Genomic DNA, 26671 nt, shown 5'->3' on the forward strand with positions numbered 1-26671 from the left:
TTCAAGCATGTCAGATTATTGAACTCAGTTGTTGTCACCTTCGAGGCATGGGTGCTGGTAATCCTAGGCTAGGTTCCATGACTTTCGATTCATTGTTAGATTTGATTTCGTCATCGTAACTACGCTGCCTGGTCATCCGCATCGATGGCCGCCTTGAAGCTATTCGTGAAGTAGCAGTCTCCAATTCCATACGACGTGGAGGGCTAGACGATCTGCTAGGTGCCGCGCTGTGACCCTTCCTCCAGTCACTATCAGCTGCTTTGGCACCCTTTAGTTTTTCTAGTTCTTTCAAGGATGCAGGTGAGACATCTGAATGACGTCTCAGCTCTGGGCTTCTAGGAGGAACCAAAGCTGTGCCATTGTCCACACCCAAGCATTGCGTAGAGCCAAGCTTGACATCAGAGTGACGCCGTTGTAGAGTCTCCAGTACAGGAATCTCTAGCACAGAATCCGTTGATTCTTGTGGAATGAATACTCTAGAAGCCATTTTCCTACGACATACACTACAACGCCACGTTTCCTAAAGTTGTTATTTATTAATATGTTTGTTCGCTAGTTTTATTAAACGACAACTTACCATAAATTCACACTCATCCAGTTTGCTATAGCTTGCGCAATCCTCGCATACCTTCTGGTCGCATTCCACGCAGGTTTTACTGAATTCATTTGGTTTGAATGCTTTCAAACAAATTCGGCACGAACCTGATCGGCCAACTGGTTTAGGAGTTTCCGCTGCTCTATTTGATTGTTGTGTGCTTGTCGCAGGCTCCGATTGTCCACTGCTCTCAGTATCAGGAATTAGGGATGGTCTTGGGGACATTTTGTTTACTGTAATTGTAATGATCAGATCCTAATTAGTTTTTTTTATATAAATAATATCTATCATTCACGTTACCTCTATCTTGAGCTGTTAAAAGTGATGATGATAATGTTTGTTTAAGCTTTCCGAATGTTCCAGTGCTTTCCATATTACTCTGCGGAACGTCTTCCGGCGCAACCATCTGTAGGAGAAGATACATCGTGCAAAACAGTTAGATATATGCTAGGAGAGCGAAAGAATAGTAGTGAATCACTAAATCATGGTAACCCAAATCTATACTTATTGGGCGTAAATATTATAGAGCCTACCCAAAAATGTCAAATTCCGAATAGAAATAAATTTCCGAATTGATAGTTGTGAAAAATTTCCAGTTAATGCTCTTAAACCACTAAATTCAAGAACAGACTGTCAGGCGGATAAGTCTAATTCTTCTTGGAATTACGTCTCCACTGGTACATAGCCTGCTTCTCCGCATAGTGTTCTATGTAGAGTTTACTGTACACGTGCTGTATCCATGAGTGCAAGAGCCACAATGCCTCCAGGCGCACTGTACATTTTAAGACCTCATTTTTCTAGAGATGTGTCTCAATGCGATCTCATGCGCGCCGTCACATGTGCTGTTTAAAATACAGCGCAATAAATAAAACTTCAATGAGGATCGAAACTGTAACTCTTGGATCGCGAGTCTTCGATCATATTATGTAGACCATCTAGACACCTGTATAATGAGGTGAATTTATTTTTAGAGGCTCTTCGTTACTAAGCAGTTGTTTTACAACTTGGATATTGATGGCAAGCGTAGCGCCGAGCAGTGCATAAGACGAGTCTCCCCGGGTGCACATCACCTAACGTGCACTTTGGCAGCGTCCATTTATTACGTAACGCTAAAATTTGAAATTTCCGACACCCTCCCCCCGTCCTTAACGCTTTTTGTATGAAAATTTTTGTTGTTTGGACCGTAACGCTTGAGCCTACTCCCCCCCTCGCCCTAAAGCGTTACGTAATTTGTGGACGGCGCCTTTCATGACTTTTGGTAAGACTCCGGCTAGCGCAGCACACTAGGATTTTGATTAGCTGAGGGACGGTTTGGTTGGAGACTCGTTAGCACATTTATGTACTCCTTAGAAATATGTAACTCTTGTTCTATGACCATTCCTCAACCTGAGAGCTTGAGGAATGGTGGCAGTCAATCGTAAGTTCAGACTATACTACCCACGTTTGCATAGTCGAAGTAATCACTAGCACTATCTTTGCTGGGAAAATGCGTTTTTGTGTTCCCAGCTGCATTCTTGAATCTCGGTCAAATAATCCGTGCATTTGCTAAAGATTGAAAATCAAAAGTTGACTGGGGGACTTTTTATATTATTATTTTTTACTTTTTTTTATCTGCAAACGCATACGTCGTTTTATCCGTCCAATCAGTGAGTTTGATGAACGATTATATGGATAAATTGACGTAACTCACAGTGATAGCAACCTGGTTTATACGCTAAACTTTCCGAATAAACACTCTGCAAACCGTGGTGCTCATGCCTCATGGCTCCGTTTTCCTGTTATAGTTCAAATATTTCTGAACAAATAAGCGCTGTTCGCATGTTCAACCAATGCATTATTACCTACCTTGATGGCTACAGCGTAGCATCACGCCATTGCCGGGCGTATTGTAGAGCTCCATCTTCGTCGGTCTTGGGCGAAACTTCTCCAGTTGCCCCGAACGTTTAGGGTCGCCAGGTCCTCTTCCACTGCGTACAGCCAGCGTATTCGTGGTCTTCCCCGAAGCCGCCGACCTCTACCTGGTTCCCTGCTGAATATTATTTTCGCAATTCTTTCTTCCGACATTCGCACTAAGTGACCAGCCCACCGAAGTCTGCCGTATTTCACACGATTGATAATATTCGCATCTTTGTACACTTGATACAACTCGTGATTCATGCGTCTGCGCCACACACCATTTTCGAGTTTCCCACCGAGTATTGTCCGCAGCACTTTACGCTCGAAAACACCGAGAGCTTTCCGGTCTGACTCTTTCAACGTCCACGCTTCGTGCCCGTAGAGAGCCACCGGAAGAATCAATGTTTTATACAGGGCGAATTTTGTTTCGGTTTGCAAGCTGCGGGACCTAAGCTGGTTACGTAGTCCGTAAAAGGCCCTATTCGCAGCCGCAACACGTCTTTTCACTTCGCGGGAAACGTCGTTGTCACATGTCACAAGTGTTCCAAGGTAAACAAATTCTTCAACAACTTCAAACACATCCCCATCAAACACTACCTCAGCACTTACACCACCATGCCTGACTCTATCTCTACCTGCAACCATGTACTTCGTCTTGGTAGAATTGATGGTCAGGCCTATCCTCGCTGTCTCCCTCTTCACGAAGGCCTCTTCCACTGACCTGCGATCGATTCCAATCAGGTCTATATCGTCCGCAAAGCCAAGGAGCATGTGCGACCTTGTGATAATAGTGCCATTTCTTTGCACGCCAGATCTCCTAATAGCACCCTCAAGTGCAATGTTGAACAGTAAATTCGAAAGTGCGTCTCCCTGCTTCAATCCGTCTAACGTCACGAACGAGGTTGACACCTCGTCTGCGATCCGAACACTTGATTTCGAACCATCCAGCGTAGCACGTATCAGCCTAATTAGTTTCGCCGGAAAACCATTTTCAGACATTATCTGCCAAAGCTCATTTCTTTTCACTGAGTCGTACGCCGCCTTGAAATCAATAAACAGATGGTGAGTCTGCAAGTTATACTCCCGGAATTTGTCTAGGATCATTCGCAAGCTAAACATCTGGTCCGTTGTCGAACGGCCCTCACGAAAACCAGCTTGGTATTCGCCGACGAAGGACTCCTCGAGCGGTCTCAGTCTGTTAAACAGGATGCGCGACAGAATTTTGTACGCCGAATTCAGCAGGGTAATTCCTCTGTAATTGGCACACTCCAGTCTGTGCCCTTTCTTGAAGATAGGGCGGATGAGGCCATCCAACCAGCCGGTGGGCAATTCTTCGTCCTCCCATACCTTCAGAAGTACTCGGTGGATCGACTGGTAAAGCTGCTCGCTTCCGTGCTTGAGAAGCTCGACCGGGATCTCGTCCTTCCCAGCAGCCTTACAGTTCTTCAGCTCGCTGATAGCCTTTTTAACCTCTCCTATGGTCGGTGGGTCCACAGCTTGATCGTCATCATCTATGTTCATCCTGTTCCTCGCTACATTTCCATTCTCACCGCTCAACAATTGCTGAAAGTGCTCCTTCCACCTGGCAGCCACCGCCGTTTTATCGGTCAGCAAATTCCCTTCTCGGTCATTGCACATGGCGGGCACTGGTACCGTATTGTGCCGCGCACCATTGACCGTTGCATAAAATCTCCGCATATCATTCCGGTTCATGCTTTCTTGTGCGTCAGCTACCACACTTTCTTCGTGCTGCCTTTTCTTTCTGCGGTGGATTCGCTTTTCTTCGGCTCTCGCTGCCCTGTACCGCTCTCTGTTCTGTCGGGTACCGGCCACAAGCATACGGCTTCTGGCGACATTCTGTCTGTCACCCTCTGGCACTCTTCATCGAACCAGTCGTTCCGTCTTCGTCGTTGACCAGTGCCGATCACTTCCCGCGCCGTTGTTGTCACAGCTTCGTGGATAGGGTCCCACAGGCTGTCGACGTCTCCAGCAACGTTGACTCTTCCCAACTGCTCGTCTAGTTGCTGACGGTACTGCGCAGCTACCCCATCAGTCGACAAGCGTTGTATATTGACGCGTAGCGTTCTGTGTGTTGCGGAACTCGTGACGCTGGATAACCGCGCCCGAATTTTAGCTACAACGAGATAATGATCCGAGTCGATATTAGGGCCTCGAAAGGTCCTGACATCAATGACATCTGAGAAATGTCGCCCATCAACCAGCACGTGGTCTATTTGGGAGCAGGCATCGCCACTCGGGTGTCGCCAGGTGTGTTTGCGGATATTCTTTCGCGCGAAGTATGTACTGCTGATTGCCATCCCTCTAGCAGCAGCGAAGGTTACTAGCCGCAGGCCATTATCATTGGTAACGGAATGAAGGCTTTCCATTCCAATGACGGGTCGGAAGAAATCTTCTTTCCCGATCTGCGCATTTGCGTCGCCGATGACTATCTTGACGTCTTGTTTTGGGCACTCTCCGTAGGCCTTATCCAGGCTCTCATAGAACTCATCCTTCATGTCATCGGGCTTATCGTTCGTTGGCGCATATATGCTGATCAGGCTGTAGTTGAAGAACTTGCCCTTCATTCTCAACACACAGATTCGGTCGCTTACCGGTTTCCACCGAATAATTCGCTTCATCTGCTTCCCAATCACTATGAAGCCAACTCCACGTTCTGCTCTGTCGCCACCGCTGTAGTAGATGTGGTACTTGAATGAAGTGTTGGCGATGGGGTCCACCGCTTGGAATTCGCGTTCTCCGGTTCTCGGCCAGCGTATTTCTTGGATAGCTGCCACGTTCACGCCGACATTCCGCAGTTCACGAGCCAGGAGCCCAACACGCGCGGGTTCATTCAAAGTTCTCACGTTCCAAGATCCAACTTTCCAATCGTTGTCCTTTATTCGTTGCCGGGTCTGTTGCCGTAAAATCAATCCGTTTGCTCTACTTTTGCCTTTCTTGGTTGGTGAAGAGTCTTCGATAGGCCACCTAACCAGGGTTGCGCTACCTACATCGTGCTAGAGGGGCTGCCTCCTCGATACTGACACGATACAGCATCGTCCGCTTGTTCTTTACATGATGACCACGGTCATAGCCATCACAACCATCCACCTTTATCAGGGCTTTGGACCTGTAGCTCTGGTTCTCAATAGTTTCAATGCATTATTACTTTAATTTATTATTATTATTTCAATTTATTAGGTAAAGAATACATATCAATGAAAAATGCATTCAGGTCATATTGGCGCTTACGTCAACTATGCGAATATGAACAGAACAAGGGTTAGCAGGGTTGCCACCGAACCGGGAAAAGCGGGAAAAAGACGGGAATTTTCATCCATCGGGAAAAAGACGGAAAAAACCGGGAATTTGAGAAGGTCACCGGGAAAATATTTTTGAACTAACGTATACAAGCTCTAAATCTACAAACCACCAAAAATAAATTGTAGAAAGATATTATGGTTTATGATGTTGCTATTAATCATCTTTAATTTTGAACAAATAGCTTTCAAGCATTATTCATTGAATGTCTTGAAGAAATGTCTACTTTGCTATACTATACTTCTGAGAAATGTTTCACTTTTCTCATTGGTTAACAAAGCTTTAAATTATTGTATGTTATTTTTTCTCTTGAATTTTTCTTTAACCGTTTTAACTCATTTTCCGAACACTTAAGGTCAACACTGACTTCAAATGCATCTGATTAGCTGATAGTTATGAAAATTGTAATATACAGTACTGATCCGATTTTGCCAGCCCCCGATTTTGTCAGCCCCCGATTTTGTCTACCCCCGATTTTGTCAGCTTTTTGACCCGATTTTGTCAGTCTATTTTAAATTTGTCAAAAAATTGTTATCGTCATGTTTTACCACGTTTACGTTAAAATTGATGATGATTTTTGATGTTATGCACGCATGGGCGTAACCAGAGAGGGCAATGGCATTGCCTTTTATTAAGTGCTAAAAATCGATATTACCAATATAAGGGAGGGGGAGCCCCGGATAAAAAAAATTTGGCTACGCCCATGTCCATCGCCCTCTTAAAAGTCCATATAACCATGTAACACGTTAAAATTTGAAAAAAAAAACAGGAACCGACCCCATTTTGTCAGCCAAAAATTCATCGAGGGGCTGACAAAATCGGGTCCTTACTGTATTCGCAAAACTTAACTGTTAAATACATTTATCTGAAATATTTTTTCTTATCTCGAACTAGAGAATCATTGCAACTCACAAAGTTTAGAACAGATTGAAAGATATTAAAATCGAATTCAAAATGACTGCCATTTCCTGGAAAATTGAAGACATGTTTCAGCGAAACAGTGCTACCATAACTCCATACAAAAACTGAGCGTTCGGAACATGTGTTTGTTCGGAATTTGAGACAAAACGGTACTCATCTGACTCGAAGTTTTGAATTAAAGTTTCTAAACATCATGCAAAAGGTTTGAGCACTCAAACATATTGAATTCAAAATTTTCTTTAGTTAAGCTAATTTCCGCTCAAGAAAAGTATTTTTTTTACAGAAATGGTAAAAAAAAACTCTATTTAAAATTAAATTTTTTCTTAACCTCATTACTGAATAATACATCAATAAACCTGAGTATTCTTCTTTATTTATACGAGCTTTGAATTATTGTTATTATTATTATTTATTATAGAGGAAGAGCTTTGAATGTGTCATTAGTTATCTAATCGACTAAAAATTCAATAAGTAATGTGAGATGAAGCTTGTATCTGTGTACATGTGTAGCTTTTTCATCCTTACCTCAGACTTATTTGCCTTAGCGAACTCTTCATTTTTATGAAGGAAAAAGAAATCAAAAATTAGGAATTAAAATCCATTTAATTAGAGTAGTAAGATGCACATAAGGGGCATATTATTCATAAATATGGGCTTGGTAGCTTTAAAACAAACCCCTGTCGAAGTGAGTCAAAAGTGCGTTTGCTCCTCTATTTAAAACCGGGAAAATTTTGAAAATTATACCAGGAAAAGCGGGAATTTCAAAATGGGTATTTGGTGGCCACCCTGGGTTATGGTTCACTAAATGAAACATTACATTGCCGTTGGTTTTTATATCGTCCTAAAACCCCAAGTCTGCACAATAGGCCTGACCGTTTTATATGTGTCATATTTACAAGAAAAGAAAGTTATTGATGCTACTATTTTTCAGAATTCTCCAAGTACTGGCTGTACATGGGAAGACTAAACTAGATTAGATTAGCATAGTCAATGGAACTTTTCGACACTTCTTACGATATATTATTTTTGTTAAACTTTATGGATTATTCCATGTACCAATCGTCGACATGCTCATTAGTGTGGGACAAAATTCAGATTCTCGCAGATTGAACATACGAATAGAAAGCAAAACAGCTATTTTGGCTTTAGCAAAACTTGTCTTTAAGATTCAGTTGGATAATTAGGTTAACAACTACCTAAAATGAGTTTCCAATATTTTACTTTACCTAGCATACGTAAAATGGAATATATCATATTAAAAAGATGGTAAATAAGAATCCACATCATACCAAGCCATCAACGCACGTGCTATTGAGTCATAGATGTATTAAAAAAAGTAAATTCTCTCTGTGGTCGCTTGATTTGAACTCGAACTTGAGTACTGACCTCGAAAACACAGAAACTAAAAACCCCAGATGAAGCTCCATGAAACCCAGTGACCTAAATTCAAAACCAACATTTCGGTTACATGTGCCTATTGGGACTTTTCTTCACTTCCCCTGTTCTTTTTGTCTTATTCTCCTTATGAATTTTGAAGGAGTAACTATTTCTTTTATCTTTCAGCCGAAGGCTTTTGTCGTATTATTCTGAAAAGTATCTGGAATGTGAAATTTGAAAACGTTTCAATGCCAGATATTCTATTTTATAGCACTTTTTTACTAGTATCAAGAGTTTCTCTCCATTTTTCTCTTTTATGGGTTTGATTACAACTGTGTTATCACTCTCTATGATAGATATTCAACATTGAACCAGTATTTAGCGGATTCATCTATAAACAATGCATACTTTTACCAGTTTTGAAACTCACCTTTTTCATAAACGACATTACGTTTGTGGGCAACATTGTTGAAACGTTTTTTTCTTGTTCAATCCAGTGAAACAAACAATCGTCACACACGTTTTATTGCACGTTTATCAGGATCTTATTATATTCCCTTTGGTTATGTTGCACGATTCTCGCTTCAAACTGCAATAAAAACACGATGCTTCTCAGCAGGTTTTCTCCGAGATATTATCTCATCTTATTTCATACTCCCACACACAACAATTCACACAGAGTATTGCACTTGTTTTGATGTAGTGAAAAATATCGATTAATCGCAAAATGTTCAATTCTGTAGAATAAATTCGTTTTCCATCATTGAAGGCTCGACAAGATGGGAAATGTTCAGCCAATCATTTGATATTCATTGTTTTGAGCATAGGTTTGATTTTTGCGAAAATTGATATGGATCATTTCTTTATATGCGTTTATTTTTTTATATACCAGTTATCTGCTACCTGTTGTGTATCGACGCACAAATCCTAAAAATGTAAACCTTGGCCGTTGATCAATTATACAATCAATAAATACGTTTTATATATTTTGAAAATTTCCTCCCGGGCTAAAAAATTACACTCTTTGGTATCAAAAGCAATTTTTGCAAAAAAACATGATTTTTTTTCGCTGACTTTGTTCACATATATATATGTTCTGAAACGAAACACAATACACAATATGGTAACACGCTTTTCATAAAATAACGAACGAGGTTGTTTTTTTATGTATCGATTACTGATATTTTCATCAAATTCCTACTGAAACATTCAACTAAATTTTTTCTTTGAAAAAATATGGACTCCACACTTTGGATTCGACTTTTCTCTTCCAACTTTTGGTCTGCATACCTGTAGAGCTCATCTCAGACTGGGATACGAATTCCAGACTATTTATTCCGTCAACCCTGGGCCCAGTCTCTCCAGGACACAGGAGAGAAGTCCTTTGCCATAATCATGCGCATTTGATATCCTTGTGACATCAAAACAGAATCAACAAGCGATAAAGTGGAAACATATTGGAGTATAAGCATTGAAATGCAATCTACGCAAGCATTCCGAAAGTGGGAATATATGAGGGGGAAGGACCGCAATTCGCTCTAACGAAGGTACGGTGCTGCCATCTGGAAAAAGTTTGCTCTATGCGTGAAGCGTCGAAAATTTAACCCGGCAAGGTATAGGAAGTGAAATTTCAAATGCTTATATAAAATTAATTACAAAAGCTATTTAAATTCTTTTCAGTACATGTTGATAGACTATTCATGGGCTACATTATAGACACATTATTTTGATTTTTATATTTTTTCCTCAATATTCTGCGGATTCTATAGCTTATCGTAAATCTAACCCCGTACACTTAACAGATTTTAATTAAATTTAGTTTTGAATTTTTTAGAAGCATTTGAAAATTGACTTCACGCATAGGATCAACTGTGGTAATTGCCTCCGTCATCGCGAATTGGTCGGTGTTAGGACAGATCAGACCATGTGTTTTAATTATTCCAATAAGAACGTACCGTAAAACGGGGTGTCTTTGATAATGCGGGTAACTTTGATAGTTCGTGACCCACTAGGGGAAGGGGTGGTAAAATGAACACCTTAAGGATATCATCTTGTTTCTAATAGTAAAACGAGGAATTTCTGTAGTTATATCGCACAACATCAAAGGTATGGATTAGACCTGTTCATTTTTAAAAACATGTCTGGAAATCTACCGGTCAAGCAGTATTCCGAATTCTCATGCCAAGAACAATGTCTGATCAAATTTTCAGCTAATTTGATAAAAATTTCAGTACACACTAAGCTCTTACGGTGAATTTCACCGTAATCCCAACAGCTGAACAGTTCGGTGAAATAAAACACCGTAACTTCGTCGGAATTTAACGGATTCCGGTGATTTTTTACCGAATACTGTAAAAATTTACCGTACTTCGTTAATTTATTTCACCGAACCTTCAGCTGTTGAGATTACGGTGAAATTTCACCGTAATCCGTATTTTTTTTTAAGTGTGTATGCTTCAAGTTGAAAATGTGTTTTTGGGCTTTTTTCAAGGTTTGAAAAATCATAACTAGCATGTGGAAAATCAAAACCACTTGCTATTACCACTATTTGAAAGCTAATTCTATTCTGTTAAAGTTTGTCGAACACGCTAATAAGATTAAATTGAGTTTTAACATTGTTTGAACCAAATACGTTCCCCACAGTACCCAGAAATTACAGTTTTCTCAATATACATAGTATATAAAACACCCATTGGCATTATTTTTTCAGGCCCTAGTCAACGGGAATCAAACATAATACATTTATGAATTCATTGGCCGTCAACAGCTTACATGTTGCTTAAGGCAATAAATTACAATAAATGCCCAAAGATCGAACACCGCATCGCAACCTGATGATAGTTAAATCATGCATGACACATGTACCGAAAACGAATGAATTGAACAAGTTAGCATTGCTTTTTCCTTCCGAGTGATGATTGTTTTGATCGCATTTCACTGATCATTTAGAACGATTTTAAAACAATCATCATCATCGACTGAGAAAAGGCAGTGCTAACGTGTTCATTTTTTGTATTCTGTGAAGCTCACGGTGGTGCTCTTGGCTCACCCACAGTGGATTTACAAATGTGCTTCATAATTACCTATTTTTTACAATTTATTTTCGTAAGATAAATGGTAACTTTGAACGGGATTTACTTTAAGATACACATAGTCATCATGTCTGGAAATTAAAATTCCGAAATTTTCATGCGGGCATGCTTTGCAGTGAAAACACTACCCGAAAAAAGAGATTTTCAAGAACCTCGAGATACAAACCTCATCCAAACTATGTTAAAACTTGCTCCGATCTTAAAATCGTGTTCGGCAAAAGTTCGTAGAATTAGATAAACTACTATGTAGAGGTATTTCCGATAAATTTTGATGTTTCTTTCGGTAGTTATGATTTTTTAAAGCTTGAAAATAGCCCAAAAACACATAATTGATTTGAAGCACACCTAAATTTACTCTAATTTGAGTGAAATTTTGGCCAGAAGTTCATTGTGCAATAAAAAATCAAAGTATTGGTTGACTGGGGAGTTTCCAGACATTTTTGAAAATATGAATAGTTCTAGTATGGATGTTATCTAAAGCAGCGACACGAATTCAGACTAAAGTAGCTAAATTTTCACATATTTTTATCGCTACCAAAAAACGATGTAAATGTTCATTTTACCTGCACTATGTGGGTAAAATGAACAGATGCTTGTGGTAAAATGAACATCATGCAAAAACGTATGCAAAACAAATATTTTTGAAAATGTTCATTGCACATCCGCATATATATCCATTAAGGATTGTAACCCATTCAAAAAGAAATTAAAAAATATCGGAATTGATATCATATCATAACGATATTCACCTCACTGAAAAACCAAAAGATCTTCGAGCGAAAAGTTACTTCAGTTATAATTTTCGAACATGATTTTTTAAATTCTTAGTTTTCGTTTGTATTTTCACTTCAATTGACCTCCGTATCAACCCGAACACACCGTTTTATGCTCTAAATCGTTCGTGCATGATAAAAATTCATTGAAATTTGATTTTTCTCGTTAAAACACACGGTGTTCATTTAACCACCCATGTTCATTTTACCACCACTTCCCCTACATACTAAACGAAATAAGCTAATATCTGTTAATCAGTTAAGCAAAACGAATGCAACAGTAAAGAATGATAGTATGACATTTGTGAGAACATTTGAGACTTAATATACGAATATCAAAAAATTGATCCAACTTTAGCAATTTCGAAACATTTACATTTTAATTTGTTCTACAATCACTATTTGATGTAGTTTTCAATAGTTCGTCACTTGTATTTGATAGTAAAGTTATAATAGAACTTAATAATAGAATTTAATCTATTAGCGAAAACCATTTTTACAAACTGGGACCATTTTTGTAATCTAAGTCAGAAATTTCCATATATTGTTAAAAACCTAGGGGTATATAACGCCCTATAAATGATACGTAATTCACTCAATTTTGTTCGATTTATACTTCATTATCAAAGTAACCGCAAAACAGAAAACCGATTTTCGATTATATGAAAAATCATATATCCATTCAAAATAAATCTTTTGGCAATCTATCAACTGCAATCGATAGCTAGAGGACGCCAGTACATGTTTTGAAAATATAAATTATGATTCTTTGAAACAACATGCAAAAATGCTCAAGTTTTCTTCGAAAAAACTATCAAAGTTGCCCCGTTTTACGGTACTCTTGTATTGTCACATTGCGCGTGGCAGAAAATAAGTTCTGATTCCGAATATATCAGAAAACCATGAAAAATAACGCTCAAATACAAATATTATCGCACCGCCACTAAACCGGATCGCGCCAGTGAGACTCGCGACGCGCCTCAACTCGCGCGATTTTGAAATCAGTTTTTTAGTGTAGCGCTGCATTCTTACGATTTTTATGAACACAGCGCACTATTCACATATTAGCTGCGCCGCACGGGGCTCGAAAAAACAATAATTATAAATAAATGTTGATCTTGATTTCTACCGGATACATAATATATTGATAAATCTCCAAGCTGTTTAGTGAAGTACATGTGAATGAAGGTGACCAGACGTCCCGGATTGTGCGGGATAGTCCATATAACACTGAATGTTATGCATTTTCAATTCAAAATTAACATCCTAATCAAAAATTCTAATCAAGATCTTAACAGGACCAGACAGGATTCTACTCAATAACTTAACAGAGCTTTGTTCGTATTCTCAATAAATGTATACTGAACGCTTTGCAAAATATTATTGGAATTGTAACATAATTCTATTCGCTCTCAACATTGCTGAAACTAGTTGGTTTATGATCTAAATTCATGGAATCCACAGATCTATTAACTGACCCGATTTTGTCAGCCCCTTTTCGCGGAAAACTTTTGTTAACACCGTTTAGTTATAGAATTTTCTCAAAATTTATAACAATCCTGTTAAACTTACTCTGAATACGTATAACATAGACAAAAAAATACATTGATAAATGGATCATTAAAATAACCAAGACGGCCGCTATGGAAAGCATAGATAGCGCCACCGTAGCCTTGTTTGTTTGACAGAACAGCAATGCTGTCACAATGTTAAATCACATATACAGTGGCGCCTTTTTTGATGCGGTGAGCACTGACAAAAACTACTTTCAATGATCCATTGCTTACATTTTGAAGGGGAGCAGAAAGAAGTTTCGAAACAGGGGCTGACAAAATAGTGGAAATCTTAACATAATTCTGGTAGAAATTAGAATTTTCACAGTATTTACGGATAGAAATTTCACTATATTTCAGCCGGAGTCTACTACTTACAGGATACAGAACAGTATTTAATATATTTTAAGCTGATGATTTGGTTCAGAATCTTCCAATAATTTGCATCAATTCTGTTTTTAAAACATGCAACGATTTTGCCCAGAATTAAGTCTGAATTTTGAGGATTTTGTTGAGCAAACTAACTCACCGGATATTGCTCATAATTCTTCTAAAATTATAATCTTCCATGGATTATATTTAGTCTAGAATCTTACAAGGATTCAGTTAAAAAAAACTACATTTTTGCTTCAATGTCTCTAAAATTGGTTTAAAAAGCTAACAAAATTCTGATTAAAACTGAAAAATTCAACTTCGAAAATATCACGTTATTCAGATCGAAACTCATATTAATTCTGCTATTTTATTGAACAGACACATTATTGAAAACTTATTCGCAACAGGTTATGGAAATCCCACTAGAATTTGCGGATTTTTTAGCAAAAGTGCCTTACAGACATTTTGGTAAGTTAGAAGTTTCATAGAGATCTGAAAAATCAAATCCTTTTCCTTGAAAGATAAATTCAAAACTAATAATAAGCAAATGTGTACTCATCAATAATTCTTACGCTAATTATCAGGAGTTTATATATGATGTTCCGCATTGAAGCCAAACATATTTGGTCACTGGGGGGGGAGGTTTCACATGAGAAGAGTTTGTTAACTTTTCCACAGATTATTATGACGAGTAGTTAGAAGATTGAACACAAAAGCTTTGCCTTTTCCATAATAATTTCCATATAAACTTCAATACGTATTGCTGCCTCAACTTCACTGCTCATATTCGGATAGTCGACGAAAGCGCCAATATGACCAAAATGCATTTTTTTCATTGATATGCATTCTTTATCTAATAATACACTAATTGGACATGGGAACAGCGCTTATTTGTTCAGAAATATTTGAACTACAAGAGGAAAAAAAAAATTGAACTACTTATCCGAAGAAACAGCCGGTTTGCAGAGTGTTTATTCGGATGGTGTAGCGTATAAACCTGAGAGAGACTCGCGAAGAGGAAAAATATCAACGTCATATGCAGCCCAGATTCCGCTGTCACGAAACGTCAAATGCAGCCCATCGTTTTTATGGCTGAAAAAGTGAAAAGTATTGTATTCAAAATAAACTATTATTAAAAACCTCAGTCAGCGGAGCAGTTTTGCCAAAAAAGCTGATAAATCAAAACACAAGACTAGTTATCTAGTTTTCTGACATGAAATTTCACTCAAAACGCCGTTTATACATCGGTGTGATGCAAACGCAATAGTTTTTTGCTGAGATGATCATGTGAGAGCTTGAACGGCTTGCGCAAGATTTATGTACACACTGAGTGGAATAAGAAAAAACTCAGCAATCGCAGAAAAAGAAGACTGTCTCCGCGAGTCTCGTCTCAGGTATAAACCAGGTTGCTATTCATCAAACTCACCGATTGGACGGATGAAACGGTGTATGCGTTTGCAGATGGCAAAAGTAAAATATTAATCAAAGAGTATCTAGGGTTGTCGCAAATTAATCGATTATTTCGATTAATCGATTAATCGACTCACTAATCGATTAATTTTTCATCGATAACTGGCTCACTTAATAATCGAGATAATCGATTAATTGACTTCGATTATTTGACGATTTTTCCAAAATAAAATGACCAATTCAAACTACGATGATGTTTTCCTGTAAAACACTGTGTTGTGTAAAGCTAAGTATGCTGTTTCACTCAAGAAATTCCTACAGAGAGTCCCATTTGAAATGACATTTCTTCTCAAGTGCGTACTGCGATCAGAGAAATGTAATTTCCTGGTCATTTCTGGGAAGACATTCTTTTCGCATTGAGATAGGCGATTCCTTTTCTTGTCAGTAGCAAACCAGCAAACTAGTTTTCCAAGATCATCGGTGCGAGAATTGTTTTCGATAAACACAGTCCTATAATCCTATACTGCCGTGAATCGCAAGGCAGTCCCATCTGCTTTTTTGTCCAATTTTATAAAGTTTATACACGTTTTAAACATATATTCCTAAAGGGTGTCCACGATGAAATTGGCACACACAAAATTGATTCGCAAAATTCGAGTTTTCATCCGATTGCCATCAAATTTTCAGGGATTGAAAAATAACTATTAAAATTCATTTTACCATTTTACTCGTATTTTATTTACAGTCCATACGCAAATGTCCTTTCAGCTACACTAACGAGACTACATAATTTGTTCGGTAATATTTGTAAAAAAAAACCATGGGTCATTATGTCATTGCATACGCCACAATTTTTTACTACCGTTTCCATGATTTACACTTTACAGGGAGAAGAGAAAAATATTCTGCTCAATTTCCTTTATTCACTTTTGGAAAGATTCCACATTCAGCGTTTCTTGATCTTCCTATCTCTTGAGATTTTCCCATATTTTTAAACGAATGTTTACAATGAATTCATCAAAAAATCTCTTTTTTTTTTCTTTGTACATCGGAGTGGTTTTTAGACATTGGCACTAAAAAAAGAGTTAGTTCTGATATTTCCTTACTTAAGAAAACTAACTTTGGAAAGCGATCATATCCATGCTGCAATAATCTTTCAGTGACCTCGGTAAGCAGCGCTACAATGCTTTTAAACGCTCTCAAAAATTAACTTTTGAACCTAATTTTATTTTATTTTACACTCTTATGAAAAGGTATGAGACCCTAGAATAGAGTTCTGAACAGTTTTTGTAAATTTTGATCATGCTGTACACAAGGAAGTGGTATACATTCATAAGCGTGTATGGCTCACTTATTTATTCTGATTCACAAGAGCATCAAGTCATGGACGATTGATTTTGGTCATGTGATATCGGTTCTGGTAGATCTTTGTGTGGACAATTCCTCCTCCAATTCATTCGTCAGCTCAAAATCTATTATTTCTATCCACACTCAGAAAGACGTCATACCATAGCAAATGTTAAATAGGTTATGCGATCAATAACCGTCAAACCGTCAATCAATTGCTCCAGAAATATCGTATGAAAATTTCCAGAGTGATTCTCCCCGTTAATTTATCCAGGAATTCATAGATAAATAAACTTGTATAGATTTTTCCACAGATATATCCAAAAATTGCTCCAGGAATCACAATTGCGAAGATTTTTCCAAAGAGATCTCTAGGAATATTTATAGCTGTGTAATCCATGTAGATGTCTCTAGGAATTCAACATGAAGCTCAAATATGAGATTCCTTCATTTTATTCAGGAATTGTTTCAGAAATACCTTTATGGATTCCTTCCCGAATTATTTCGTGATTCGTCCAGGCATTTCTTCAAAGGATTCTTGGAATTTATTCAAGAAGTTGGTAGAGATTGTCTCGAAATTCATTTCAAGAATCCTCCAGGCACTATTTTCAAGGCTATTCCTCCAGGCATTTAAAAAAAAATAATAAATAAAAACTGTTGAAATAATCTCTAGCGTTTCCCAAAAACATTCCAAAATATTTCTCTATCACTTCCATCTAGGATTCCTATGCAAGACACTACAAGAAAACCCTCATGAGACCGTACACAACGTCCTCTAAAACCCAGAAGAAATAACTGGAGAAATTCCGAAAGAAAAAAAAAATGTCAATTCCAGGAGGAGTTTTCAGATGTACATTGATACATCCTAATTGATGAGTTTTTACAGGTATTCTTCAAAGAATTTCAGGAATAATACTTGTTGTTTTTACTAAAGAAACCCTGGAAGGAATTTCAGGATGAATTTGTTAAGAAATTATAGGTAGACTTCATGGAAATCTTGTAAGAACAAATAAGGGATTACTGAAATACAAAACATGTGGAAATTCTGGCCGATTTTAGGAGAAATGACTATAAAAAACAGGTAGAATCCCTTGAAAAAATCTGGAACAATTCCTAGAATAAGTCGTAGAGGAATCACTGGATAAATTTATAAAGGAAAATCCTAGGATTTTTTTTGGAGGAATTCTTCAAGAACCTCAAAAGGGGTTTTTTTTTGAAACTCTGAAGAAATTCCTGGAAGAACTCTTGATAGAACCACAGGAAAATGTTTCGGAGGAGCCAAGTGATGGTTTTGAAGCAATGGTTGGAGAAATCCCTAAACAAATTTCTAAAAAAAATCTTGAAGGAATTCCTAGAGGAATTTCAAACAAAATACTTGCAGCCATCTCTTAAGAAATTTCAGAAGGAAACCCATAAGCAATCGTTAAAAGTTATACTAGAGCCATTTATAAAGGAATCCATGGATGAATTATCTAAATACTTGCAGGAATTTTTAGAGGAACCCCAAATGAAATTCATAGTAAAATCCGAAGAAGAAAAACTGTAGCAGCAAAACAGAAACGACTCGTATAATTCCAAGTATAATTCTTAATTTTTCTACCGGCAGCTTCATCTTATCACCAAAAAACAATATTCAAATTGCGATAACTTTTTTGGTTCTCGATATTTTTGCACCTTTTTTTTACATATTCCCAACAAACTTTTTTATTTTTGGATTTGTGTCGGTATTGACCATTGTCATCTAGTTTTGAATATAATCCGGTATTCCTTGGGGGACCGACACTTCTGATATAAAATTTCTTAGGTCGCTATTTTGTCTTTAGTCGATTTAAAAAAAAAAATGCGGGCTTAACAGTGTCAGGTAATAAAGAGCTTCACTGAAAAAATCATTAAAATCGGTTGAGTTCCTTTCGAGAAGTCCAAAACTACAATATGATGTTTTTAAAGTTTTCAAGATCGTGTTACGGCCGCAGTTGTACCAAAAGCATAAAAGCTTATTACTCAAAAAACGGTTGCACCGTTTTGTTTCATTTTTTTCACAACAGACTCTCGTCATAGTATAGTTTTGAAAAGCCAATAATAGAACATGAGAAAAATCTGTAACTTGAGATATTAACGTGGGTCATTGGCTACGCGTCAGTCCCCCAAAGAATTTTGGAATATCTCCGGATCCAGATGACCAATGATCTTTACAAGTACAGATTATTAAAATAGAAGAGATTTTTGAGAACTTGTGGTGGTGCAAATATATTGAGAAACAAAAAAGTTATAGCGATTTCAATATTTCTTCATGGCAAAATATTGAAACTGCTCGTATAGGAGAAGAAACCTCTGACACAAAATGCCTAGGGGAATCTTCGGCAGACTTTTTGAAAAAAAAAATCGCGAAGGAAAAAACTGAAACAATCTACTGAGAATTTCTGAAGCGAAATTTCTTGAAGTATTCATGAAGGCATCTCTGGAGGGGTTTCATGTGGACTCCTTGGTAGTTTTGCTGGAGGAATCTCATGAAATTTTGTAGAGAACTCTCTGAAAGAATCCTTGTGAGAATTTTTTCAAGGGAATTCCGTGAGGAATCTTGAGAAAAAATCTGGGAGAAATTACCGTAAAAAATCCTGGAGGAGCCTGAGGGAAATATCTGGGACAAATGCATGGAGGAATCTTTGGAAGCATGAATGATGGTGAAATTACGGGAGAAATCCCTTAAAAAATCCTGTCGGTAGCATCCCTGGTGGAATTCCTAAAAGAGTCTCTGGTAGAATTCCTGCTGCAATTGTTTCAAAGCCAATGGCCATTTTCGCCCTCAATGCGTGATGTGAAATTTTTGTTTAATACATAACCTTTTGTTTAATACATAACCTTAACAAAGAAACAACAAAAAAAAATATCCAGGTTTCCTGAGGAAAAGGGGAAATATCCAGGTCATACTCCAAGAATTCTGCCTTTTTTTCTTAAAATTTTTAAATGAATTCTTAAAGGAATAAATTCTAGAAATTTATCCAACATTTCCTCAGGAATTTTTCTTGAAAATTTCTCCAGCTGTTTTGCCTGGACATTTTCACGGGTCAAAAGTATCAAGAAATTTATTTTTAAACTACCGTCTAGCTACGATTTCCTGTTAATTAAAAATAAAATCTGCACATCAAAAAATTGTATATTTTTTTCCAAATAATTTAAAGCGAACTAGTATACCAATATGAAGCGTCAAACAGGGAAACAATTCAAATTTGTTATGCATAAAATCTCAAAGCTGTGTTTACATATGTCATGTTAAGGTCGCCTCGTACCATTCAATGTGACTATTTCCGTGTATCTAGCTTTCGTCATTAAAATTCTCTTTAGAATTTACCCCCAGATTTATTTCGAAAAATAATCCAACAATTCCCAAGTCGAGTCTAGTACATGACACTGAAGACGGCCTTACAGTTGAGGTCGAAATACGCGTATCTAATTAAATGGTATAGTACTAAATTCAGTTTTTCATATACTAATAATTTCTGAAGAACATCCTTGACGTTTCTCTGGTGACATACTTAGGAAATAGACAGGAAAATTTTAATTATATTCAGATGAAATTCCTAGTGAAAATCATGACATAATGCATACAGTAATAGGAAAAGTAACACTTATGGTAATGTCGCGAGAAAATAATAAAAAAATAATCTAAAAAAAAATCATAGAAATTTCTGGTCAGATTTTATGGTTAATCGATCTCTTCTTCTTCTTTTTTTTCTTCTTCTTCTTATACATCAATCTTATATGCCCTATTTCCTGCTAAGTTTCTCTTTATTTTCTTAACTTTTGTTTGGTTTCTTATTGTTTTTTTTTCTGGTTCCAGTTTGGTGTCTTTTTTTCAGGAAAGAACTTAAAAGTTCCAGTCCTAGCTGCCCATAACTGCATATTTGTAACATTCGACAATAGTAGGCATTAAATAAATGGAACACCAAGTGTGGATTTTATGGTAGTATGGGAAGAAAGTAAAATTTTTTAAAATTACCATGAACTCAAAAGTGCTTATTTGAGAGTGACATTCTGTATAGACAATATGCATATTGGGAGAATAGTCAGAAAATAATTCTGATAGAAATTTCATTCCTACAACATTACGAGGCTCATGTATAATCTCAATGTGACTGTTATGCGATTACAACCGGCAAACAAATTGGTATTTTTTATCGAATTTTCTAAAACAATCTCACAGATTTCAGTAAGTTGATCGTAAGTGTTTATCGTTTGATGACTCTCCACGGTATCAACTCGAAATTGTCAAAAATGTCGAAAGTGACAAATATGCAGTTCTGGGCAGTATACCATTCCTAGTCAAGAGTTGAGATAAGAGCGGGTCAACGGATTTGTATTTTTTTTCACTGATGCATTTGTCCAGAACTCAGACGCATGCGAGGGGAAATTCCATAAACTCTGTAGATAACGTTAGGAAATTGTGTGTTATAATTATTAGAATATACGCCCATAAACGTGCAGTAAGGGGCCCATATAGCCGTAGCGGTAAACGCGCAGCTATTCAGCATGACCAAGCTGAGGGTCGTGGGTTCGAATCCCACCGGTCGAGGATCTTTTCGGATTGGAAATTTTCTCGACTTCCCAGGGCATAGAGTATCTTCGTACTTGCCACACGATATACGCATGCAAAAATGGTCATTGGCATAGTAAGCTCTCAGTTAATAACTGTGGAAGTGCTCATAAGAACACTAAGCTGAGAAGCAGGCTCTGTCCCAGCGGGGACGTAACGCCAGAAAGAAGAAGAAGAAACGTGCAGTGTGCCGGGATAGCTAGGTTATAATGTAAAAAAAGCAAATGCATAGATTAATAGTAAAAATTCTATTTATCTTTACCGTTCTCCTCCATGCAGAATTGTGAAACAAATATTCAGAAGGTAGAAAACTCTGGAGTAACCTAAACAGAGCTTACCTGAGAAAACTGAATATCGGTATTAAGATATTAGATATTAAAATTTCTTGAAAAACGAATTAAAAGTTCATTCGAAAATCGTGTAGAAACTCATTTCAAAATATCCTTAGAATTTGTAACAATTCCGTAAACATTTTTAGTGGTTCTGATAAATACGAATTGTTTTATAAATTCTTTGAGTTATTCCCTACAATTTACCATGAATAAAAATATCACAAATTTCAATGGAAGTTCGATCTAATTATTCTCCAGGAGTAAGGAAAGCAAAACAGAAATTTTCTACAAAGCTCGATCATGTATGTTCTGCATAAATGGGTCAGTTCTATGTTTTTTTTTCATTTCCATAATGGAAATCATGAACAATGGGAAAGGAAAGAATAAGCTTCAGAATTATAAGTGTAGGCCATTGGTTCAACGAAATAATAATATACTAAATAGTATACTAATAACATACTTAAATTCATCTCGATTTAAAAAAATAACTTGAAGAAACAATTTACTAAGCCATGAATCTCAGCTTCAAGCTTCGAAAATTGGATAAATTCTATTAAATTTTAAAAATGTTTTATCGTACATGTCCATCCGAATTCACAAGAATTTATTTATTAGGAGCTATTTTTAAAACTGTTTTTCAATTAAATTTAGGGCAAGTTGAAACGGCTGGGATTACATGAAATGTAAAATTTCGTAATAATTTAAAATTTTACTACAGAAACATTGTGCTAACCAGTGTTGTTCAGATGGTTGGTTGGTTTGACTTTATTAACGAGATTTTTAGCCCTGGGCTAGTTCATCTCGGGACCAACGGCTTTACTTCCCTTCCGAAGGAAGTCGTCACTATAACTTTTTACGTCATAAGTGACTATGTCGGGGATGGGATTCGATCCTCGGCGTGAGGGGCGAGTGTTCTAACCACTACACCAGGTCCGTCCCCTGTTGTTCAGACTCATTTCCCCGAAAATAACATTTTCCGAACTACGAAGCCACGAACTACTACAACCATGCTCTATCCTCCTAAGATAGAAAAGCAGATGGTTAAGCGTGAGTACTGCACACAAAATCGATCAATTTTGATCCCAGAGAGCCACAATTCAAGTTTCGGTGAAATGAAATGAGTGAGTGAATGAGTGCGAATCATTTCACCGAAACTTGAATTGCGGCCCACCGAGATCGAAAATGTCGGATCCCATGTGCAACACTCAAGCCCAACCACCTCCCCCTCCATCTCAGGAATACAACGCACAGTTACCTATAACAGTTCATGGCTTTACAATTCGAATTTCGGGGAAATGAGTCTGGTCAACACTGGTGCTAACAAATGAAACCAACTTTAAGGAACGAAAAACCTGCTAACACTTATTGTCATCATGTTTAAAAGTTAGTATGTATTTCATTTTGCCCCACTCGTTTTAGCCTCCTCCGATGTACCTTATAGCAGTAAGAACTCATATTTACAGAAAAATGTCGATTATTTCGATTAATCGAAAAATACTAGTCGATTAATCGTTATCGATAATCGATATTCTTGGACTGTAATCGATTACCAACTAATCGATTAATTGAGAATTTGCGACAACCCTAAGAGTATCTCTCAGACAACTTTTGAATTTCAATCTTTAGCAAATGTACAGATTATGAGTGGAATTCGTTAAGCCCAAGCAGGCGGATTCGTATTTCGCGTCGCTGGAGTGAAATGTGTTTTTTTCTGATTTCCAACTTTTGTGTGTTGTTGTCGCAATTGTGACTTCAGTTGAGGATGGCTTACCAACTGATGAGTTCGTTTCATGCTTGTGCAAATTCAAATTTGTATCATGACAATGTTTTATTTATTTAACCCCTCTACCGGCAGCTTCATTTTTTACCGCAAAATTCAAATTCAAATCGTTATAACTTTTTTGTTTTTCAATATTTTTGCACCATTTTTTCACAAGTTCTCAAACAACTCTTCTAGTTTAGGAATCCGTGTCGATATTCATTATTGGTGATGTGGTTTTAAAGATATTCCGATGTTCCTTGGGGGACCGACATTCTCCATACAAAATGTCTTTGGCGGCCATTTTGTTTTTGATCAATTTATCAAAAAAAATAAAATACGGGCTATATAATGCCAGGTAATAATACAATAAGGAATACAAAAACGCATTTTCCCAGCAAATATAGAACTGGTGGTTTCGTCAACCATGCAAATAATGGCAGTTTATCTTTAGTGTCGTGTACTAGACTCGACAACGAGTCTAGTACCGTAATTTCGGGTGAAATTTATAAATTTTCACGGGTTTTCTTGCCTGTTTTCTATAATGTTGACAATGCCAAACAACTGAATGCAGGAAAACAAGAACGAAGATGAGTCTCATTGGTTCATGTACCGAAATGTTCTAACAAATGTGATGTTAGTACTCAAAAATATCTCTAAAATAAAAAATCGGGGGATCTTATATCGGGGTGAAATTGATCACTTGTCAATGCCATTGTTGCAAGTTTTCATAACAACTCTACATAATAATGTTGTCCAGCATTCTTACAACATGCCCCGCCCAACGCATTCTTCCAGCTTTTGCTACCTTCAGGATGTTAGGTTCGCCGCTCGCTGTGCTTTGCACGTGGTTCATCCTTCGCCGCCACACACCGTTCTCCTGCACACCGCCAAATACCGTCCTAAGCACCCGACGTTCGAAGACTCCGAGTGCTTGCCGGTCCTTCTCGGACATCGTCCACGTTTCATGCCCGTAAAGGACCACCGGTCTAATCAACGTTTTGTACATGGTACATTTGGTGCGGGGACGAATATTTTTTGACTGTAGGTTTTCTGGAGCCCATACTGCCGTGAATCGCAAGTCAGTCCCATCTGAATATTTGTCCAAATTGAGTTAATATCAGTTTTCAATATATCCTATGATCTTTAAGTGAGACAACACTTTTAGTTCGGTAAACTTAGCAAAAAACACCAAGTCGGTTTGTCCCATAATGAAAAGTAACCGCAAATTAGTCCCACTACAGGTTTCTACCCTGTATAACACAACAAAGAGCCATGTTTTGGTCATCTTTATATTTTTCTCGGATGGATATCGTTGTGAGAAACAAATTGTGAAAGTATCATTAAGATTCAAACATGTTTCAAACTTCTGGAATTTTTTGAATATTCGTATGGAAAATGAGTTTTTGCAATTTCTCATCGTAATAGGCTGATTTTCATCATACCACCCAAGGAACAATTGGTAGCTTTTAAGATACTTACGTGCTTAATACAAGCTGCATAGCAGCAACCATTGCTGAACAAATTTTAAGTTGAATCATTAATTGAATAATATTAATTTCCGCTTATAAAAAAGCTGTTATTCCACTTGCAGTTTATGTTTTGAATAAGAGCTGAATAAACCTCCGAAAATGCAAATATAGTAGCTTTTGTTCTACAACACATAAGAAGTTTAACAATTGACTGATTAAAAGCTTCTATAGGTTGTAGACATCATTTTAGTAGAATATTGAACATTTGATTAACAACAAATCGTACAAAAGTTTCAGTGTCTAATACTTAAAATGTTGTCCAGCATGATTAGTAAAACTTATAAACAATGTGAATAACAGTATATGAGTATGCTCTTATTCAAGCAAAACGTATTATGTATTTTTATGTTATTTTCAAATGTTTCAAATGTTTTTCAAATCAAATCCAAGAAGTGTATGCGATGGATGGATTAACGTAATGGACGTAATGGCGACGTAATGGATCAACGAGGGTAAAGTTCGAATCACATTGGATTAAAAATATCAAAATGTATTTTTTCCAAATGTAGTGATCATCATCTACGACGTTATTGATATCGGAAAAAGTTACTAATCATAACATTTTTAATGATAATCGAAGTATAAATAATAATTTAACAATAGTTACATGAAAGTGGTTACCTAACTTACAGTCCAGTGTCACAAATAAACGTATACATAGTTAATTATTGTTGAATAATGGTGACAGCTGAAAAAATGCCCTACAAAGAGCTGAGAAGATGGTATTTAGATCCAAATTTAAGTCAATGTTCAACATTTTTCATTGGAATGAATAATAGTAGAATCAACACTTATTAAACTCCTCCAAAGAATCTCTGCCGACTTGTCAAGATTGTTTTACTAATGAGTTGAACAAGTCATTTTTCCTTCTATTAAAGAGCCAATATTCCACCAAACAAATATAATTGTGTAAACAGATGTACAGGAGACGAACTAACGTATTGGTTGCTTCGCACTTCAGCTGTTTCCATGTTTAACATGAACATGATTAAAAGCTGAATAGGTATTTTATAAAATCCTAATACAACATAGATATATCATCCGAGCAGGTCATCCAAAGAAGTCCAAAATAACGATTACTAAACACATTGTTCAGCAACAAAGAAGCCTTACAAAATAGGTCACACCATAGCCAAATTTTTAAAAAAATGGACAAAATATCTAAAAATTGCGTTGTATTCCTAATGTAGTGCAATGTTCAACTTACTAATATTATTATTATTTATCTTTATTTGAGTGGCTTTTCGCTCTTGGCAAATTCGTCACTAACTTACTAATATATAAAAAGATGTTGGATAAAATAATAACTGATGCTTTCTCAATACAATATTCAAATATGTTTAGAAAATATTTGAATCAGTCTTCTGACATAGGATTGATTGAAATATATTTTATATTTGTATAATGTTTAATAGATGGAAAAACTGTGACAATTAATTAAAATATTAACCTAGTAGAAATATTATACATTTAATAAATGAATTTTAGTATAGTTAGATGAACAATTCAATTCAAGTTTTAACAAGTTAAAACTTATTATGAAATTCGATTAATCATTACAGACTGTTTTTACTTTGTGAATAAACTTTATTTTTGCCTTTCATTGAAATAAATTTTCTCACTGTGCGCTATAAATAGCCCTCGGAGTTCACCTCGCATCAGTACTGAACAGCAGCAGAAGTAATGCGCTTATTCAGTTGTTGATCAGCATAGCACGTGTTGATTAGTCATTGTTGAATAGAAGCTCAAGCATGATCAATAATCAGCTACAAGAGGTTTATATTGGGCACTGGAAGGCTA

General features: G+C 36.8%; 1 protein-coding gene across 7 annotated transcripts in view; it reads right to left on the bottom strand.

The window, feature by feature from the left end:
* LOC5578296 (regulating synaptic membrane exocytosis protein 1) overlaps positions 1-9425 on the bottom strand; it is a 40894-nt gene extending 31469 nt beyond the window's left edge. The window contains exons 1-6 of one of the 7 annotated variants that reach the window (XM_021851052.1): positions 9398-9412; positions 8997-9203; positions 8538-8696; positions 896-1001; positions 578-828; positions 39-520 (exon numbers count right to left, since the gene is read on the bottom strand). In XM_021851052.1, coding sequence (XP_021706744.1) covers positions 39-520; positions 578-828; positions 896-1001; positions 8538-8573 — 875 coding nt within the window. In that variant the 5' untranslated portion in view covers positions 8574-8696; positions 8997-9203; positions 9398-9412. Of the gene's footprint in view, positions 1-38; positions 521-577; positions 829-895; positions 1002-8537; positions 8716-8996 lie in introns of all 7 variants that reach the window. The other 6 variants (XM_021851050.1, XM_021851051.1, XM_021851047.1 and 3 more) reach the window with 6 other exon arrangements.
* Between the last annotated feature and the right edge of the window lie 17246 nt (positions 9426-26671).

Source organism: Aedes aegypti, chromosome 3 (genome assembly GCF_002204515.2).
Source record: "Aedes aegypti strain LVP_AGWG chromosome 3, AaegL5.0 Primary Assembly, whole genome shotgun sequence".
NCBI lineage: Eukaryota > Metazoa > Arthropoda > Insecta > Diptera > Culicidae > Aedes > Aedes aegypti.